Source organism: Thalassophryne amazonica, chromosome 10 (genome assembly GCF_902500255.1).
Source record: "Thalassophryne amazonica chromosome 10, fThaAma1.1, whole genome shotgun sequence".
Lineage (NCBI taxonomy): Eukaryota > Metazoa > Chordata > Actinopteri > Batrachoidiformes > Batrachoididae > Thalassophryne > Thalassophryne amazonica.
In genome coordinates this window covers 19071459-19093479 of record NC_047112.1, presented here as the reverse complement: position 1 = coordinate 19093479, position 22021 = coordinate 19071459, and the positions used below count along the sequence as shown (strand labels likewise).

Here is a 22021-nt window from a genome sequence, read left to right as displayed (position 1 = left end):
ATGAAGAACCGTCATGCCAAATCTGGTGCTTGTATCGCCATGTGAAGGATTGTTTCAGTTATCTGCTACACTAATATATTCACATTCTATGTACAATTAGTTATCAACGAAATGTCTGACAATTTCATTTAGCCCAAAAGATAATGTTAGCCTAGCTCTAATGTGATATAGGCCAAGTAGATGATGACTGAAATTCAAAAACACATATTTCAAAAGCTATCCGAGGTAATATCATGAATCCACTTTTTCTGGAAGCAGAGGATTTTTATGTCGAGTTTTTCTGAATGCCTGAGGGTTAAGAATGCAGCTTTTGTCCCACAATCAGGAAATAATCACTACAATCCTTCCACAGGTAAAACTCCCCGATAGCACAGGTGTCAGGATGTGTTATTTCGGAATCACAATCACTTGCTTTACATAATGTTGCCATTTTCACATTAACTGGCTGTTTTTAACAGTCTGTGTGTGGTCACGTTAGCTAGCATTAGCTTGTCAGCATTAGCATTACCAGAATAAAAATAAACCTGCTGTCCACGGTGCCATTATTTCCTATTTTACAGCAGAATCACGTCTCGTGGTGGTCTTATTTGTCCTTTCTTGGCATATTTAGCATCTTGTGTCAATGTGTTTTATTGTCCTGTTGAACTTTGGCCAAAGTCAGACTCCACTGTAGCAACTGTGACAATTAGGACCACACATGCACAAATGTAGAGCTTGAAGCGTGTGAATAGAGGAGGTTATGTTTGGAGGCAATCACAGAAATGTTTGGATGTGATCACAGAAATGTGGGGTATTGTGATGGCCGTTGGGAGTTTCGGGGGGGTGAAGAGGTTGTGGGGATCAGCCAATCTCAGAAGGTCTGCTAGCCAGAGATAAGTTGGAGTAAAATCCTGCTTCCCTTTACCGCATCACGTTTACTACATTTAAAACCTCATTATCTGTATGGTTGCAAGTGGGAAAGGGGGGTGAGGATGAGGGAAGGGGGGCACCTGGAGGAAAGGAAGGAGGAGAAATGAAAAAGCACCAGAAAAGGAGTAACAGCTGCCTGCAAAGAAAAACCTGTCCTCTTTTTATCCAAGTGTAACAAAATGCTCTCCAAGGGCTTCTCCACCAGAAGATAGCGACTGAAATTAGTCATTTTATAAATAAAAGTGGAAAAATGCAGAAAGAAAACCTGATGGAACAACAGACAAGCAGCTATTAAATCAGACTTTAGGTTGTTTTCTACATTCAAATAAGGTCAAAGCAAATTTAAGAACTAATACGTCAACTTTAAGTCACCATCCTGACTTTAACCGTCACGTTAGCGACAAGCGACACAGGCAAAACAATCTGCCATTCGTTTTCAGTCACCGTGGGAATTTTGCAGTGACAAGCGACAATGGTCACTATGCCGCCAGCTAGGCGGGGCTAAAATAGATAAAAGTCTATTTTATGCAAATGCTGAGCAACACAACAGTGCAACTGCCAATCCGAGTAAAAAGGCAATGTGACGTCAACTGGCTGTTCGCACGAACAAAATAATCCAAGATGGTGGAGTACGCTCCGAAACAGCTGCATTTCTGTATAAATCTAATATGTTTGGCATTTTTTTCACTCATATATTTTGTATAAGTTAGCGAGTAATAAACACTTTGTTTTTTGTTACCAGATAAAACCTCTGAAGTGATTCTCAACACATCTGATGGAGACGTTAGCATGCTAACTAGCGATACAGGAATGTCACTGTGAAAAGACATTTGACCGTAACAAATCAAGTTAACTTTGGGGACAGTATTGGGTTTCCTGTCCTTCAGAATTTATCATTAAACATTGTGGACAGTAACATCAAGTAACCACAAGCTGGCCACGTAATGGGCACACCCATCGAGCGACAAACTTCAACTGCTTGTCACCGTCATTTGTAGCTAATGTGACCGTAGTGTAAATAAGAGTGTTACTGTGGACTGTCAGTTTCAGACCATCTACCTGGGTGAGTCGTTCGCAATTCTACATACTCACTTTAATACATCTTCAAGCTGCAGGATGTGTTCTATTGCTTGTTATACCCTGCAAACTAAAATTGGCAAAGGTATATCAAAGTCACCCTGACCACAATTTCAGTTTCAGTTTCAATTTATTTTCATTTATATAGCGCCAAATCACAACAGAGTTGCCTCAAGGCACTTCACACAAGTAAGGTCTAACCTTACCAACCCCTAGAGCACCAGTGGTAAGGAAAAACTCCTTCTGAGGAAGAAACCTCAAGCAGACCAGACTCAAAGGGGTGGCCCTCTGCTTGTTCCATGCTACAGACACCTGTCAATCTGTCCAGTAAACACATTCAGTGGATTTTGGTGAAATTTCACAAAACAGTAGCACGTGATATAAAGATGTACCTGGAGGAAAATAATTGTGGTGTAGCACTGTCAAGGACAGATTATTGGAATTTTGTATTTAATTGATGCATCACATAATTATGCTCTTGTGCAACACAGAAACACACCATATGAAGATGTGCAGGAAGGAAAATAGTTCTGATTCAGCTTCGTCAAGGAGACTTAATTGGAATTTTATGGTTAATGAATGAAAATAATTCCAGTCCTACATGTGCACAGGCTGACCAGTTGGCTAATTCAGGTATTTCATCATGAAGAATTTAGTACCACCGATACATAATACATGCAAGAAACTAATATAGCAGAGTGGTTTTCTCTGTTTCTACCGGATTTTTACACACTACATCATGTCCACAGAAATGAGTCCCATGACGTTCTTTCACAATACAAATGATATGCTTTATCATTCCAATAGTACCCAAGGATCATCTGAAAAGACCTAGTACCAAAGACATCTAGTCAAGTCTTACGTCACTTACTATTAGTGTCCAAGTCTCACAGCTGTACAGTGAGACAGGGAGCACCAAGACCCTAAACATTTGGACCTTCATTCTCCAGCAAAGACTAATTGGTGAACATGTTTTATGGTCTAATGAATTTGGAGACCACAAACAGCAACAACAACAACAACAACAACAACAACAGCAGCAGCAGCAGCACACAAACATTTGTCTTTCGGCTCTACCTTGTCATAATATCGTATCTCGTAGTCCAGGATAATTCCATTGGGCTGTTCAGGTGGTGGCCATGACAACGAGAAACTGCGGCTGGTTGAGCTCACTTGGTGCATTATGGGAACTACTGAGGGAGCTGTTAAAACATGCACACAAGTAGAGTCAATCAATTAGGCAGTTAAAAGGTGCGCTAACATGCTTAACCACCATAATTATACAAATACAGTGGATAAATTAAAGACACACAATATTTACACCCAAAGGGGGGAACTGTTTTCATATCCAGGCTCATAAAAAGAAAATATTGGTTCTGTGACTGAAAAAATGAAAAAGATTTATGTCTGCAGTAAGTGTTTATCCATAATTTTCTGTAGCAGAAGCTGCTGGCTATATTTTTTATGGTTCTGTGTCTTGGATCCATTTAATGAGTTTTTATTTATTGCACTCTGATTTAAAATGGTCCATATTGTGTAAAAACAGTTTTTATTGACTTTTTAAATTTAAGTGTAGCTGGGGTTAAATATTAAACATTCTCATAGTCCTACAATTTTTTGTCTGTTAAGACACATGGCAGCTCAGTGGATTAGAGGGTAGCACAGTTGCCTCATACGTATGAAGAAGGTCTCAGGTTTGATTCTCACGGGTGCTTTGGCTTGTGTCCATGCAGGTTAGGTGACTGTGTCTCTATATGGCCCTGTGATAGACTGGTGACATGTCTGGGGTGTACCACACCTCTCACCCAATGACCACTCGGCTTCAGTCCCAAGACCCTTTGTAAGTGAAGTAAGCAGGTATAGAAAAAGAAGGAATGAATGATGATGATGCATGATTATTATATATTAATGCATGTTTTCTGTGTCAGACATGCTCACTACTCCAGTCTGCAGTGTGCTGTGTGACATGACCACATTGCCTGGAGGAAAAACACAGAAGGCTCTATCTCAATCAATTAAGATGTACAGTCTAAGACCCCCTATCCCAATCCACATACGCCCGGTTCAACTGGATTCCATTCCAAAATGGAAAACTGCAAATTCACAGGATTATCCTGAAACCTGCAGCAACCAGTCTGCAAGTATACATGGGCACCTTGTCTGTACATAAATATCAGCATGTCATGCAATTGTGCTCCCCCTCCCCCCGCACGGCACATGTGTTGAGGGGAGAGCCAACATACTGACATGCTACATGTGTGGGGGGAAGTCGGCACAGCCACACTCATCACACTCATGTGTTGCTAGGTTACGTCACACTCATGGGACACTTCGACAGTTTTCACAAACAGCTCGAATGTGGTCAACTGCTCTCAACTCTCATACCAGGAGTGCAAATAGCCCCGCCTTTTTTCAAGTGTCCAGTGAGCAGTGTTAGATGTTTGTGTGTGACACCTGGAATTTGGCCGACACGTGCCGAGAGGGGGGGTCGATTTGGCACTCGCAAGGCACTCGCTGTCTTTCGCTCTCTGGTGTGCATGAATGGTTGTAGCAACAGCTATACGAGGCATTTAAGGCGGCTCTGATTTTTCACGAGTGCCACTTGACTCCTCCTTCGTGCTCCATTCTGCCTCAGTCGTGTTATGTGTGAAGGGGCCCTAACTGATGCAGACATGTATTGTATTTGTCAGGATTTTTTAATTCTTTTATTTGTATTTGCTCATGTTTTGATTATTAAGTGTTTTGGCCTCTCTCAGCCACTGTGCCTTCCACATCTAAATCACCCTGAGGCCATAAAAAAATAAAAAAATAAATAATAAAAAAAAATCATCAGTAAATGTGATATCTCATGAGTAAAATCTCCGCCCTGTATTTGGGGAGAAGGAGCTGCCTCAAAACTAATTTCATATCCTTAGGTCTCAGGAAAAAAGCTCATAAGAAATGGAGTAATTAAAAAAAATCCTGTGTGCACTCAACCTGAAAATAAATCAGCTTTTACTGAGCATTAGGGATAAAAGAGGTTCACATTTGGCAGCAGTTACAAACGTGCTCAGAAGGAGGCGAGGGGACAGTGGATAATGTTTCAGTTAGGAATGAGCTGCGCATCACCACAGGTGAGGTAAACGATGTGTTTTCCATCAAATCAAATCAATTTTATTTATATAGCACCAAATCACAACAAACAGTTGCCCCAAGGCTCTTTATATTGTAAGGCAAGGCCATACAATAATTACGGAAAAACCCCAACGGTCAAAACGACCCCCTGTGAGCAAGAAGAAGAATTTTAAATTCTATTCTAGAATTAACAGGAAGCCAATGAAGAGAGGCCAATATGGGTGAGATATGCTCTCTCCTTCTAGTCCCCGTTAGCACTCTAGCTGCAGCATTTTGAATTAACTGAAGGCTTTTCAGGGAACTTTTAGGACAACCTGATAATAATGAATTACAATAGTCCAGCCTAGAGGAAATAAATGCATGAATTAGTTTTTCAGCATCACTCTGAGACAAGACCTTTCTAATTTTAGAGATATTGCGCAAATGCAAAAAAGCAGTCCTACATATTTGTTTAATATGCGCATTGAATGACATATCAATTCAATCAATTTCAATTTTTTTTTTTATATAGCGCCAAATCACAACAAACAGTTGCCCCAAGGCGCTTTATATTGTAAGGCAAGGCCATACAATAATGATGTAAAACCCCAACGGTCAAAACGACCCCCTGTGAGCAAGCACTTGGCTACAGTGGGAAGGAAAAACTCCCTTTTAACAGGAAGAAACCTCCAGCAGAACCAGGCTCAGGGAGGGGCAGTCTTCTGCTGGGACTGGTTGGGGCTGAGGGAGAGAACCAGGAAAAAGACATGCTGTGGAGGGGAGCAGAGATCGATCACTAATGATTAAATGCAGAGTGGTGCATACAGAGCAAAAAGAGAAAGAAACAGTGCATCATGGGAACCCCCCAGCAGTCTACGTCTATAGCAGCATAACTAAGGGATGGTTCAGGGTCACCTGATCCAGCCCTAACTATAAGCTTTAGCAAAAAGGAAAGTTTTAAGCCTAATCTTAAAAGTAGAGAGGGTGTCTGTCTCCCTGATCTGAATTGGGAGCTGGTTCCACAGGAGAGGAGCCTGAAAGCTGAAGGCTCTGCCTCCCATTCTACTCTTACAAACCCTAGGAACTACAAGTAAGCCTGCAGTCTGAGAGCGAAGTGCTCTATTGGGGTGATATGGTACTACGAGGTCCCTAAGATAAGATGGGACCTGATTATTCAAAACCTTATAAGTAAGAAGAAGAATTTTAAATTCTATTCTAGAATTAACAGGAAGCCAATGAAGAGAGGCCAATATGGGTGAGATATGCTCTCTCCTTCTAGTCCCCGTCAGCACTCTAGCTGCAGCATTTTGAATTAACTGAAGGCTTTTTAGGGAACTTTTAGGACAACCTGATAATAATGAATTACAATAGTCCAGCCTAGAGGAAATAAATGCATGAATTAGTTTTTCAGCATCACTCTGAGACAAGACCTTTCTAATTTTAGAGATATTGCGTAAATGCAAAAAAGCAGTCCTACATATTTGTTTAATATGCGCTTTGAATGACATATCCTGATCAAAAATGACTCCAAGATTTCTCACAGTATTACTAGAGGTCAGGGTAATGCCATCCAGAGTAAGGATCTGGTTAGACACCATGTTTCTAAGATTTGTGGGGCCAAGAACAATAACTTCAGTTTTATCTGAGTTTAAAAGCAGGAAATTAGAGGTCATCCATGTCTTTATGTCTGTAAGACAATCCTGCAGTTTAGCTAATTGGTGTGTGTCCTCTGGCTTCATGGATAGATAAAGCTGGGTATCATCTGCGTAACAATGAAAATTTAAGCAATACCGTCTAATAATACTGCCTAAGGGAAGCATATATAAAGTGAATAAAATTGGTCCTAGCACAGAACCTTGTGGAACTCCATAATTAACTTTAGTCTGTGAAGAAGATTCCCCATTTACATGAACAAATTGTAATCTATTAGACAAATATGATTCAAACCACAGCAGCGCAGTGCCTTTAATACCTATGGCATGCTCTAATCTCTGTAATAAAATTTTATGGTCAACAGTATCAAAAGCAGCACTGAGGTCTAACAGAACAAGCACAGAGATGAGTCCACTGTCCGAGGCCATAAGAAGATCATTTGTAACCTTCACTAATGCTGTTTCTGTACTATGATGAATTCTAAAACCTGACTGAAACTCTTCAAATAGACCATTCCTCTGCAGATGATCAGTTAGCTGTTTTACAACTACCCTTTCAAGAATTTTTGAGAGAAAAGGAAGGTTGGAGATTGGCCTATAATTAGCTAAGATAGCTGGGTCAAGTGATGGCTTTTTAAGTAATGGTTTAATTACTGCCACCTTAAAAGCCTGTGGTACATAGCCAACTAACAAAGATAGATTGATCATATTTAAGATCGAAGCATTAAATAATGGTAGGGCTTCCTTGAGCAGCCTGGTAGGAATGGGGTCTAATAAACATGTTGATGGTTTGGATGAAGTAACTAATGAAAATAACTCAGACAGAACAATCGGAGAGAAAGAGTCTAACCAAATACCGGCATCACTGAAAGCATCCAAAGATAACGATACGTCTTTGGGATGGTTATGAGTAATTTTTTCTCTAATAGTTAAAATTTTATTAGCAAAGAAAGTCATGAAGTCATTACTAGTTAAAGATAATGGAATACTCAGCTCAATAGAGCTCTGACTCTTTGTCAGCCTGGCTACAGTGCTGAAAAGAAACCTGGGGTTGTTCTTATTTTCTTCAATTAGTGATGAGTAGAAAGATGTCCTAGCTTTACGGAGGGCTTTTTTATAGAGCAACAGACTCTTTTTCCAGGCTAAGTGAAGATCTTCTAAATTAGTGAGACGCCATTTCCTCTCCAACTTACGGGTTATCTGCTTTAAGCTACGAGTTTGAGAGTTATACCATGGAGTCAGACACTTCTGATTTAAAGCTCTCTTTTTCAGAGGAGCTACAGCATCCAAAGTTGTCTTCAATGAGGATGTAAAACTATTGACGAGATACTCTATCTCCCTTACAGAGTTTAGGTAGCTACTCTGCACTGTGTTGTTATATGGCATTAGAGAACATAAAGAAGGAATCATATCCTTAAACCTAGTTACAGCGCTTTCTGAAAGACTTCTAGTGTAATGAAACTTATTCCCTACTGCTGGGTAGTCCATCAGAGTAAATGTAAATGTTATTAAGAAATGATCAGACAGAAGGGAGTTTTCAGGGAATACTGTTAAGTCTTCTATTTCCATACCATAAGTCAGAACAAGATCTAAGATATGATTAAAGTGGTGGGTGGACTCATTTACTTTTTGAGCAAAGCCAATAGAGTCTAATAATAGATTAAATGCAGTGTTGAGGCTGTCATTCTCAGCATCTGTGTGGATGTTAAAATCGCCCACTATAATTATCTTATCTGAGCTAAGCACTAAGTCAGACAAAAGGTCTGAAAATTCACAGAGAAACTCACAGTAACGACCAGGTGGACGATAGATAATAACAAATAAAACTGGTTTTTGGGACTTCCAATTTGGATGGACAAGACTAAGAGACAAGCTTTCAAATGAATTAAAGCTCTGTCTGGGTTTTTGATTAATTAATAAGCTGGAATGGAAGATTGCTGCTAATCCTCCGCCTCGGCCCGTGCTACGAACATTCTGGCAGTTAGTGTGACTCGGGGGTGTTGACTCATTTAAACTAACATATTCATCCTGCTGTAACCAGGTTTCTGTAAGGCAGAATAAATCAATATGTTGATCAATTATTATATCATTTACTAACAGGGACTTAGAAGAGAGAGACCTAATGTTTAATAGACCACATTTAACTGTTTTAGTCTGTGGTGCAGTTGAAGGTGCTATATTATTTTTTCTTTTTGAATTTTTATGCTTAAATAGATTTTTGCTGGTTATTGGTGGTCTGGGAGCAGGCACCGTCTCTACGGGGATGGGGTAATGAGGGGATGGTAGGGGGAGAGAAGCTGCAGAGAGGTGTGTAAGACTACAACTCTGCTTCCTGGTCCCAACCCTGGATAGTCACGGTTTGGAGGATTTAAGAAAATTGGCCAGATTTCTAGAAATGAGAGCTTCTCCATCCAAAGTGGGATGGATGCCGTTTCTCCTAACAAGACCAGGTTTTCCCCAGAAGCTTTGCCAATTATCTATGAAGCCCACCTAATTTTTTGGACACCACTCAGACAGCCAGCAATTCAACGAGAACATGCGGCTAAACATGTCACTCCCGGTCTGATTGGGGAGGGGCCCAGAGAAAACTACAGAGTCCGACATTGTTTTTGCAAAGTTACACACCGATTCAATGTTAATTTTAGTGACCTCCGATTGGTGTAACCGGGTGTCATTACTGCCGACGTGAATTACAATCTTACCAAATTTACGCTTAGCCTTAACCAGCAGTTTCAAATTTCCTTCAATGTCGCCTGCTCTGGCCCCCGGAAGAAAATTGACTATGGTTGCTGGTGTCGCTAACTTCACATTTCTCAAAACAGAGTCGCCAATAACCAGAGTTTGATCCTCGGCGGATGTGTCGCTGAGTGGGGAAAAACGGTTAGAAATGTGAACGGGTTGGTGGTGTACACGGGGCTTCTGTTTAGGGCTACGCTTCCTCCTCACAGTCACCCAGTCGGCCTGCTTTTTCATCGTAAAGAGGCTTTTAAATCTAAATTTGGGGAGCCCTGGAAATATCACTTGTGTCTGTCTCCGTAAAGTATTGATGGAGCAGTAACTCCGCTCACTTTACGCTCTCTGAGAATTACACTGTCAGAGAGCGAGAGCAAGTGGCTGAGAGAATGAGAGAGAAAGAGGATGAAAGCGGTGGATGTGCAGAAAAGACAGTGATGGAAGAGAAAGAGGGGAAAGAGAGATGACAAGCTCCTGACATGTTTTATGAATTAAAAAAGGCTGTAGCTCCAATCCTCTCCAGAAGTAATCCTTTACTCGCACAATTCGCTGTGCCCTGAGGCCAGCTCACACACAATCACATGCATGCTCGTGCAGGCCTTTATTCCCGCTCCACTCACCAGCTTGATTGGTTGTAATGTTGATTGACAGTTGCTGGGCGGGGTAAGGGCTCCTGTTGGAAACTCCGTTGACAGCCTGCAGAAATGACAATGAAGAGTAATCGTCAATTATTCCAACGTGCATAATATACAATACATGCATGGTACAAATTGCATGGGGGACTGGAGGAATCTACCAATCCCCCTCAATTAAGACACAGCCCCCTGAATATACTGCCCATATTCATGTCTGGAAGAAGCTTCCTGAGAACATTAAATTCTTTGGTAACTTCATTGGCTTTAAAAGGCTCCTTAAAAAACTAATTACGTGTTACAATGAATTAGGGTTATCGTTATTTTGTTTTGTTTTTGGATGTGTGCACTGTTGTCTGCTTGGTTGTGATCTGACATTTTAGTTCACTGATTAACTTGTATTTTGGATTTGCCATGAGTATATGTATATTTATATATACCCATGTATTTTTTTTTATTTTTATGTTAAAAGGGTGGGTGTTTAGAAGCTTTTGCTTCTGCCTACACCTTTTCGGCCACATAGATACTTTGTTAAACTGTTCTCTATATGAGGTTTTTTGTTATTTTTGAGTTTGTGTGTGCGCCAAATAAATAAATTTATTAATTCATTCATTCCAGTACAATTTCAGACACCACTTAAATGGACCATTTCATTTCCTAATGTAAACTGAATGCCACAGCTGCCTGCCTAGCAGTAGTGGTCAAATGTGTCAATATATAAATGCTAACGTTAGCTAATTTCTAAGGTTTTCCTTACATTACAGTTTAACTAACATTAGCTAGCTAAGGCTAGTTCACCTAACAGTTAAGATTTAAGGCAAAAGTTAAAACTAATTTGCTTCTCTTTATATTTAGTTTTATCATATTTCCATTATGTCAGCTGGTTTTCTATATTTTATTTGTACCTGATGTTCAATTTCAATAGTTCTTATGGATTCAAAATTTTATTATATTGTTGTTTCATGATGTTCTATCATGAAGACCATTTGAAAATTTTGTCTACTTGAAGGTGCTACACACAAATTAGTATTATTATTATTATTATTATTAGGAATAGATTGTGTCAAGTGTCAAGACAATAATGCTAACATTAGCTAGTTTCTAAAATTTTCCTTGATTTACAGTTTATCTAACTAACATTAGCTCGCTAAAGCTAGTTTGCTTTATATGTAACGTTTAGCATTTAAGGCAAAAAAATAAAAATAGTTTTATCATATTTCAATTATATCAGCTGGTTTGTATGTTTTATTTGTACCTGATGTTCAATTTTAATTCTTCCCATGGATTCAAAATTTTATTATATTGTTGTTTCATGATGTTTTATCTACTTGCTTGCCTTGCCTTGACTTACTGGCCTGCTTGTGCTACACACAAATTCTTCTTCTTCTTATTATTATTATTATTAGGAATAGATTGTGTCAATTTTCAAACTTGAGCTTCACCTCATGAGCTCTGTTTGTTTTTTTTATACCTTAGTTTTCTTTCTGTGTAGCTACTTTTGTTTTTTTGTTGGGCGGGGGGCAGGCTTGAACTGAGAACAGAAGCCTTTTGATTTATTAATACTTCTTCCAATGTACAATTTTTCTTTTAAAATGAAATTTAATGAAAATGCATGTGTTCTAATTACATGTGCCTGCACCCCCACCCACCATTAGCATAATGGTGGGTGGGGGTGATGGTCTAGTGGTTAAGGTGTTGGGCTTGAGACTAGAAGATCCTCGGTTCAAATCCCAGCCTGACTGGAAAATCACTAAGGGCCCTTGGGCAAGGCCTTTAATCCCCTATTGTTCCCGGTGTGTAGTGAGCGCCTTGTATTGTTATGTGCCATACAACATGTATGGCAGCACCCTCACATCGGAGTGAATGTGAGGCATTATTGTAAAGCGCTTTGAGCATCTGATGCAGATGTAAAAGTGCTATATAAATGCAGTCCATTTATTTATTTACCACTTGTCAAGTGGCAACACAAAAATGCTAACATTAGCTAGGTTCTAAAATTTTCCTTAATTTACAGTTTATCAAACTAACATGTTCTCCCCATGTGGGCATGAGCCTTAATTGGACTAAGCGGTAGAAGATGAATGAATGAATGAATAATAATAATAATAAGTAACATTAGGTAAATCATTACGCTCCGCCCCTAATTGTTATGGTATAATTTGGACTCTGAATATGTGCACATGAAAGGTTGTTTGAATCATTGTCATCTTAATGTTCAAGTCAAATTAAGGCAACCTGAACAATTTGAAAGGAAATATTTCCATATTCTCTGTAGCGATAAGTATGTATCATTAAGGTTAGTTTTGGCTCAACTCTGTCCATAAAAGCATAAAATTGCCACTGCTATAAATCAACACTCTGATGGTTAAATGTACAAACCACAAGTAAAATTATCACGTGGACCTTATTGTGAAATAATAAAGCCTGCTGTGGGCTGTAAACCTGGTTTCCAGCTGCTTTTAGCCCCTCGGGCCACTAGTTTGAAGACGTGATGCACATTTGCTTTCATTTGGTGGTATGAACGCACGTCACACAGACACAATTACCAGGTTCAGAACACATTTTGTGACCACCTAATGAGCTGCCACACCATGTTCATCTCTGTGTGCGTGGAGCTCTGTTTATCAATTTGAAAGCCAGAAAAGCCTTTCAGTCTGAAACAACAAATCACCAACAAAGACGAGGCAATTAGGGGGGTGAGCTTGATGGCTCGCTCCACGCTCTAATTCCAGATTGATTTGCTTTGTCTCCATCCTGTTTTATTTCACTTTTTCTTTCTTTGTGTGTTGAGTGATGGGACAAAATGTGTCTTAATCAGTTTTACAAAAATCAAATTGCACGTTATTATAGAATATGTTTTTCTTATTTTTATGGTATGAACATCTGTGAAGACTAATTACTGGCGGCCTTCGCATTATACACGCGCACAGTTGTGTTTTCATGCATTGAAGTAGGAGGTTTAGTATTTCTTTAATATTTGTGTGCAGGTTTATTTCTCTCAAATGCTGCTCACTAATTTGTTAAAATCCATTTTTGAGCTCTGTACCTTTGCCAAAACAGTGCATCCACCTGGCAGGTGTGCCATATTTAGATGCTGATTATTAAACAGCATGATTACTGCACAGATGTAGATGGAACTGGTCATAATAAAAAATTAGGTGATTAGTTGAAGGACCCAGATGTGGCTGTCTTGCGTTGCCATGGTCACACGTGGTCTGCAAGCAGCTTATGGTCACTGCCGTTCTGGTGGATATTCCTGCTGTCAGCATGCCAACTGCACATCCCCTTCAAAGGTTGCTACATGTGTGGCATTATATAGTGTGATAAACTTGCACATTTTATATTGGCCTTTTATTGTAACCAGTTCAAGGTGCACATCTGCAATAATCATGCTGTTTAATCAGCATTTTGGTCTACAATATCAGCCAGTTGAACGGATTACATTGGCAAAGGTGCAGTGCTCACAAACAGGTATTTTTACCAAATCCGTGAATAAAATTCAAGGAAAATAAACATTTTGTATGCATAGCAGAAACCTTAGATCTTTCACATCAACTCATGAAAAATAGGAATCATAACAAAACTGTTGCATCTGTGCCATATTTGCAAAAGCAAACATCTACAAGAAAAGAAACAGGCAGATGCAATGGCTGAATGACTGTGAGGACTGATCATATGTATGGACGAACTGGAGGAACTAAGCAGACAGAACTGTGTGCATGATGCAATTCATTGTGTGTTTTATATTATAATTATGAATATAATAATAGAATTATTAATATTATGGATGCAGGTGTAGAATTTTTGCATGCAGCGGTATTTAGCAAATCTGTTTTCAATTTCAGAGTTGGGTCCAATTCTTGTCTGGTGCAGCTGCAGGAAGGTGTTCATTTGAGTGTATTCCTGCACAGGATTACATTTCTTATTAGTCAGCCTGGCAGCCTTAAAGATGTGTCGTAACCTAAAGGATATAGAGGCGACCAGCAGATTAACGTCCAGCACTGGCAGGATAGACAGACTGAAGTAACTCTACTCTCTTAACAATTCCAATTTAAGTGACCTTGATTCAGACGCTCTACCCCGATGGTGAAGTGGACACATGGCAGGTGATTGGATGTACACCTTTGTGCTGGTTTTATAGACAGAGTGATATTACAACCACAGATCCCACATGAGTTAAAAAAAAAAACCCATCACAGCAGTCAGCATTTTTTAAGACGCAAAACTGCCCTTGAACCCCATAATCACTATCTGGCAATTTCTATGAAAAATAGCACCTGGCAAAATGCTATGAAGGTCTAACCAATACTGCTGTGCAAAAATACAGAGACACACCAGTTTAATCAGATGTCATTTTGTCATTGAGGAAGAAACTGTTAAAGCAATGGAGGAAAGTGGCTTTTTGAAAGTTTCATTTTTAAGTAATTTCCTGCACTCATTATTTACCCTGACAAACTATGATGTGTGGGCCGCCAGAAGAGGAGGTACTGCTGGCCCACCACCAGAGGGCGCCCTGTCTGAAGTGCGGGAGAGAGGGTGCTGCCACCACGGACACAGCCGGGGGTGACAGCTGTCACTCATTATCTCATGACAGCTGTCACCCATCTACACTTCATCATTCCACTCCATAAAAACCAGACGTCATCTCCACCTCGTTGCCGAGATATCATCTACCTGTGAAGGTAATATCCTCAGCCAGAATCTAATTGTGTCTTAGTCTGAATTCATTTTGCAGCTGCTTGCAGCTGAGTGCCTTATCAGTGAGGTTAGCGTAATCAGCGACGGCTTCGCTTCACACCCCAACCAGATAAGTGTTTAAGACAGGAGCTGCACGAGTGTGTGTGAGAGGTGGAGGTGGATTCTCCACCTTTGTTGTTAATGGGTGTGCACGCACCCACATCTTACTGTTTTTGCTCCTCGCCAGCAGTACCAGATCCGACATTCGGAGACGGTGGCCACCTGGGGACTCGGGACTTGGCGGCTCCAGTATTCTCCAGGTTCGGTGGCGGAGGAAATCGTGTGGTTCCGGTTCTTCTCAGGACAGACGTCTTCTATCCTCGAGCCTGCCCACACGTCACCTTTGTGGATTGACTGTTTTCACAAATTCTGTAATCTGATGTGTTTTGGTTGTGCTCTTTCACAACAGTAAAGTGTTCATATTCGACTCTTTCATTGTCCGTTCATTTACGCCCCCTGTTGTGGGTCCGTGTCACTACACTTTCCCAACAGGATATCTTGGCCAGCATCATGGATCCCGAGGGGCATCACCCATCTGTTGGACAGCCAATGGAAGAGCAGGGTGCACAGGCGTCTGCAGGAGGCGTGATTGGTGAGTTGCAGCAAATCCTCACCGCCTTTACCGCTCGGTTGGATCTGATGACCGAGCAAAACGTCATCCTTAATCGCAGGATGGAGGCTCTCACCGCACAGGTGTAAGCGCGTGCTCAGGGCGCTGCTGCAGCTCCTCCTCCTGCCGACCCAGTGCAGAATATAGACGTTCCACTGGTCGTTCAACGAACCCCCCCACCATCCCCTGAAGCATACATAAGTCCCCCAGAGCCGTACGGAGGTTGTGTGGAGACGTGCGCGGACTTTCTTATGCAGTGTTCGCTCGTCTTTGCACAACGTCCCGTAATGTACGCGTCTGATGCCAGTAAGGTGGCTTATGTAATTAACTTGCTTCGTGGTGAGGCACGCGCTTGGGCTATGGCGCTTTGGGAGCAAAATTTACGGCTCCTTACCACTTATACTGGGTTTGTGATCACCCTAACAGAGGAGAGACTACTTCAACAGTGCTGCTGTCAATGAGACAGGAGCGCCGGAGCGCAGCCGAATATGCAGTAGACGTCCGCATCGTGGCTGCGAGGTCCGGCTGGAATAACGTTGCGCTCTGCGCTGCCTTCATAAACGGACTGTCGTCGGTCCTGAAGGAGCACCTGGTAGCTAAGGAAGAACCGCGGGATTTAGATGGGCATATTGATCTCATTATACGGTTAGACAATCGGTTGGAGGAACGCCGTCAGGAGCGAGATGAAGGACGTGGCTGGGCATGCGCCGTCCCTCTCCCTTCCGGGTCCGAAAGGGTTCCGCCCTCCCCACGCTCCACAGCCTCAACGCTCCGTGTGGGTACAGCTCCCCTTGCTGACGAAGCTATGGACACGAGCAGGGCCACATTTAGACCACCTAACAGATAGAGGAGGCTGGCCTGCGGGGAGTGCTTTGTCTGCGGCTCGAGTGAGCATTAGTTAAGAGACTGCCCCAATCGGTTAAACACCAACGCCCGCCCCTAGAAACTGGGCTTAGGGTGGGCCAAGACATTCACGTGGGACACACACATATTTCCACATGACTCCCAGTTACAATCCTGGGATTTAACCCTTCAAGCCCCAGCACTGGTGGACACGGGGTCAGAAGGGAATCTGCTAGACATTCGCCATTGCAGGTGCGAGCACTAGATGGCACCCTTCTCCCTTTAATCACGCACAAGACACAACCTGTAACTCTGGTGGTGTCTGGAAATCATCGGGAGGAGATCGAGTTTTTTGTGACTCCTTCCACCTCCCAAGTGATTTTGGGCTTCCCGTGGATGTTGAAACACAATCCCCGGATTGATTGGCCGTCTGGGATGGTGGTTCAGTGGAGCAAAACCTGCCATCGGGTGTGTTTAGGTTCCTCGGTTCCTCCTGGTTTACACGCTAAGGAGGAGGTTAAAGTCCCTCCCAATCTGATGGCGGTGCCAGTTGAGTACCACGATCTTGCTGACATCTTCAGCAAGGATCTGGCACTCACCCTTCCCCCGCACCGTCCGTACGATTGTGCCATTGATTTGATTCCAGGCGTGGAGTTCCCGTCCAGCAGGCTGTACAACCTCTCACGACCTGAGCGCAAATCAATGGAGACCTACATCCGGGACTCATTAGCTGCGGGGCTGATCTGGAATTCCACCTCCCCGATGGCTGCAGGTTTCTTTTTTGTGGGCAAGAAAGATGGCGGACTCCGTCCATGCATTGATTACAGGGGGCTGAATGAGATTACGGTTTGCAATCGATACCCGTTGCCCTTGTTAGATTCCGTGTTCACCCCCTTGCATGGAGCCAAAATCTTTACAAAGTTGGATCTTAGGAATGCGTATCACCTGGTTCGGGTCCGGAAGGGAGACAATTGGAAGACGGCATTTAACACCCCATTAGGTCATTTTGAGTACCTGGTCATGCCGTTCGGCCTCACTAACGCCCCCGCGACGTTCCAAGCTTTGGTTAATGACGTCTTGCGGGACTTCCTGCACTGATTCATCTTCGTATATCTGGACGATATACTCATCTTTTCTCCGGACCCTGAGACTCATGTCCAGCATGTACGTCAGGTCCTGCAGCGGTTGTTGGAGAACCGGCTGTTTGTGAAGGGCGAGAAGTGCGAGTTCCACCGTACTTCTTTGTCCTTCCTGGGGTTTATCATCTCCTCCAACTCCGTCACCCCTGATCCGGCCAAGGTTGTGGCGGTGAGAGATTGGCCCCAACCAACAAGCCATAGGAAGCTGCAACAGTTCCTCGGCTTTGCAAATTTGTACAGGAGGTTCATTAAGGGCTACAGTCAGGTAGTTAGCCCCCTGACAGCCCTGACATCTCCAAAAGTCCCCTTCACCTGGTCGGATCAGTGCGAAGCCGCGTTCAAGGAGTTGAAACGACGGTTCTCGACTGCACCAGTTCTGGTGCAACCCGACCCTGGCCGCCAGTTTGTGGTTGAAGTGGATGCCTCTGACTCAGGGATAGGAGCCGTGCTATCGCAGAGCGGAGAGACCGATAAGGTTCTTCACCCGTGTGCCTACCTTTCTCGCAGGTTGACCCCGGCTGAACGGAACTATGATGTCGGCAACCGAGAACTCCTTGTGGTGAAAGAGGCTCTTGAGGAGTGGAGACACCTGTTGGAGGGAGCGTCTGTGCCGTTCACGGTTTTCACTGACCATCGGAACCTGGAGTATATCAGGACCACCAAGCGGCTGAACCCCAGGCAAGCCCACTGGTCACTGTTCTTCTGGCGTTTTGACTTCCGGATCACCTATCACCCCGGGACCAAGAACCAGAGATGGGATGCCTTGTCCCGGGTACACGAAGACAAAGTCAAAACTGAGCTGTCGGATCCACCGGAGCCCATCATTCCGGAGTCCACTATCGTGGCTACCCTCAACTGGGACGTGGAGAAGACCGTCCGGGAGGCCCTGGCACGGAGCCCGGACCCCGGAACTGGGCCGAAGAACCGTCTATACGTCCCACCAGAGGCCAGAGCTGCTGTCTTGGATTTCTGTCACGGATCCAAGCTCTCTTGTCATCCGGGGGTGCGAAGGACCGTGGCAGTTGTCCGGCAGCGCTTCTGGTGGGCGTCTATGGAGGCCGATGTCTGGGAGTATATCCAGGCCTGCACCACCTGTGCCAGGGGCAAGGCAGACCACAAAAGGACCCAAGGACTTCTCCAGCCGCTTCCGGTGCCTCATTGCCCCTGGTCCCATATCGGCCTGGATTTCGTCATGGGCCTCCCGCCGTCCCAGGGCATGACGACTATCCTCACGATAGTAGACCGATTCTCCAAGGCGGCCCACTTCATGGCCCTCCCGAAGCTCCCAACGGCCCAGGAGACTGCTGACCTCCTGGTCCACCACGTCGTCCGTCTGCATGGGATACCAACTGACATAGTCTCGGATCGTGGTCCCCAGTTTTCCTCTCAAGTCTGGAGGAGTTTCTGCAGAGAACTGACACCCACAGACAAACGGACAGACAGAACGGGCCAACCAAGAGTTGGAACAGACCCTCCGCTGTGTGACATCCGCGCACCCGACGGCCTGGAGTAACCATCTGGCCTGGATTGAGTATGCACATAACAGTCAGGTGTCTTCTGCCACTGGCCTCTCCCCATTTGAGGTGTGTCTGGGGTACCAGCCCCCATTGTTTCCCGTGGTGGAGGGAGAGGTCGGTGTGCCCTCGGTCCAGGCCCACCTGCGGAGGTGCCGTCGGGTGTGGCGCACCACCCGTTCTGCCTTGTTGAAGGCCCGGACGAGGGCTAAGACCCATGCAGACTGCCGGCGGTCCCCGGCCCCTGCATACCAGCCCGGGCAGGAGGTGTGGTTATCAACGAAGGACATCCCCCTCCAAGTGGACTCTCCTAAGCTGAAAGACAGGTACATTGGACCATTTAAAATCCTCAAGATCCTCAGCCCTGCCGCAGTGAAGCTCCAACTTCCAGTTTCACTGCGGATCCACCCTGTTTTCCATGTGTCCAGACTGAAACTACACCACACCTCACCCCTCTGTGCTCCCGGTCCGGCGCCGCCTCCTGCTCGGATCATTGACCGGGAGCCGGCTTGGACAGTGCGCCGGCTCCTGGACGTCCATCGAATGGGCCGGGGGTTCCAGTATTTGGTGGACTGGGAGGGGTATGGACCCGAAGAACGCTCCTGGGTAAAGAGGAGCTTCATCCTGGACCCGGCCCTCCTGGCCGATTTCTACCGCCGTCACCCGGATAAGCCTGGTCGGGCGCCAGGAGGCGCCCGTTGACGGGGGGATCCTGTTGTGTGGGCCGCCAGAAGAGGAGGTACTGCTGGCCCACCACCAGAGGGCGCCCTGCCTGAAGTGCGGGCTTCAGGCAGGAGAGGGCGCCGCCGCCACGGACACAGCCGGGGGTGACAGCTGTCACCCATCTACACTTCATCATTCCACTCCATAAAAACCGGACGTCATCTCCACCTCGTTGCCGAGATATCATCTACCTGTGAAAGTAATATCCTCAGCCAGAATGTAATTGTGTCTTAGTCTGAATTCATTTTGCAGCTGCTTTCCTGTGGAGTGCCTTATCAGTGAGGTTGGCGTAATCAGCGACGGCTTTGCTTCACACCCCAACCAGATAAGTGTTTAAGACAGGAGCTGCACGAGTGTGTGTGAAAGGTGGAGGTGGATTCTCCACCTTTGTTGTTACTGGGTGTGCACGCACCCATATCTTATTGTTTTTGCTCCTCGCCAGCAGTACCAGATCCGACATTCGGAGACGGTGGCCACCTGGGGACTCGGGACTTGGCGGCTCCAGTATTCTCCAGGTTCGGTGGCGGAGGAAATCGTGTGGTTCCGGTTCTTCTCAGGACAGACGTTTCTATCCTTGAGCCTGCCCACACGTCACCTTTGTGGATTGACTGTTTTCACAAATTCTGTAATCCGCTGTGTTTTGGTTGTGCTCTTTCACAACAGTAAAGTGTTCATATTCGACTCTTTCATTGTCCGTTCATTTACGCCCCCTGTTGTGGGTCCGTGTCACTACACTTTCCCAACAAACTACTTCTCACTATAAACTAGTCTGGCCCAAAGTAAACCACACTGGACAGAAATTGGTCAAAAATTGTTCCAATTCATAATCCTGTAACTGGTGTACAACTTTTTTTGAAATATGAGTATGAGTATGTTTGTAAAACCTGCTTTCCACGATGTGACCCGAGACAAATTATTGTAGACTTTTAAAAACTGCAGATTTCAAAAGTCACAAAGATCAAATTCAGTCATGCAAAGAACTCATACTGATCAGTTTCTTGCTTTTATATCAATGTCATTTCCTTTGGTTTCCCTTGGTTTTGCTTGGAGTCGCCACATCTGAGATCGTTATGGATCTCCACGTTAATTTGGCAGACATTTCACACCAGATGACCTAACTCCAAAGGCACAACAACAGGACAGGGCACAGGTGCTGCTGAACTGGAAACCTTCTTAATGAGACGTAAGCATACTAACTGCTTGTGCCACCATGCTGTGCCTTGGTTCTATATAAATAACTTGTAAATAAGTTGTAATGTTGGAGGTTTGGCAAACAAACAAACAACAAAAGCTAACAAACAAACAAACAAACAAAAAAAGCTACATTTCAACAGAAAAAACAGGATATCATTCTGGACAAGAATCCAAGATCAGCATGAAACAAGTTGCGCCAGTTTGTTGTCATTTTATTAGGAGATCAGAAATAAAAGAAGAAATATTTCCTACACAGTTGACCTTGAACACACAAAAATACAAGTTGAACTATTTTTAATTATTGAAAATGAAGGCCAGTGCGTAAAAGGGGAACTACTAACGGTGTGAATCTTAATATTATAAAACGATACGATGTGCATTATTATGAAATTATTTGATTTGGTGATATATGAAGAAATCCATTTTTTTTTTTAATGGAGACATTAACTTTTCCATAAGTTAGAATAAACCCAAACTGGCATTGCTTATCTTCAAATACATATTTTACTGAAATAATAATAATAATAATTATAATAATAATAATAATAATAAAAAGGAGATGTTTTGCTACTGTGCTGCAGCACACTGGCACTGCCTTTGCTCCTTTTGTTCACCACAAGGGGTTGCACTACATACACAGCAGAAAGTGTAGAACACAAGAAACCCAGAAGAAGCATACCACAGCGCTTTTCCATCTGCATCAGATGCTCAAAGCTCTTTACAATAATGCCTCACATTCACCCCGATGTCAGGGTGCTGCCATATAAGGTACTCACTATACCATGAGCAACTAGGGGATTAAGAACCTTGCCCTAGGGCCCTTAGTGATTTTCCGTTCAGGGTGGGATTTGAACTGAGGATCCTCTGGTCTCATAACGTTCCTGTTCTGAACCAGTACAACAGTATTAACAAATTGTGAAAAAAAAACCACAAACCTCAAACAGGTACATTAGCCGTTATACCTCTTACCATGATCTGACATGTTGATTTTGTTTTTAATGTCACAAAGTTAAAGTTGTTGTGAACAATCTTGTGAGTTCCTTGCGCTAACTTTTGAACTTTTACGGGAGTTCGGCAAAGCAGCAAAACGGCTTAACTCAAATACATTTAGATCAATTCAGGGGTTCTGGTGTCTATGAAGTAATATTAATCACTTTAAAATCAA

General features: G+C 43.5%; 1 protein-coding gene across 1 annotated transcript in view; it reads right to left on the bottom strand.

The window, feature by feature from the left end:
- The window catches only part of LOC117518397 (ephrin type-B receptor 1-like), a 225370-nt gene that overhangs the window by 49295 nt on the left and 154054 nt on the right, over nucleotides 1-22021 (bottom strand). Inside the window, exons 8-9 of the mRNA XM_034179506.1 lie at nucleotides 10085-10160; nucleotides 3064-3188 (exon numbers count right to left, since the gene is read on the bottom strand). Coding sequence (XP_034035397.1) covers nucleotides 3064-3188; nucleotides 10085-10160 — 201 coding nt within the window. The remainder of the gene's footprint in view (nucleotides 1-3063; nucleotides 3189-10084; nucleotides 10161-22021) is intronic.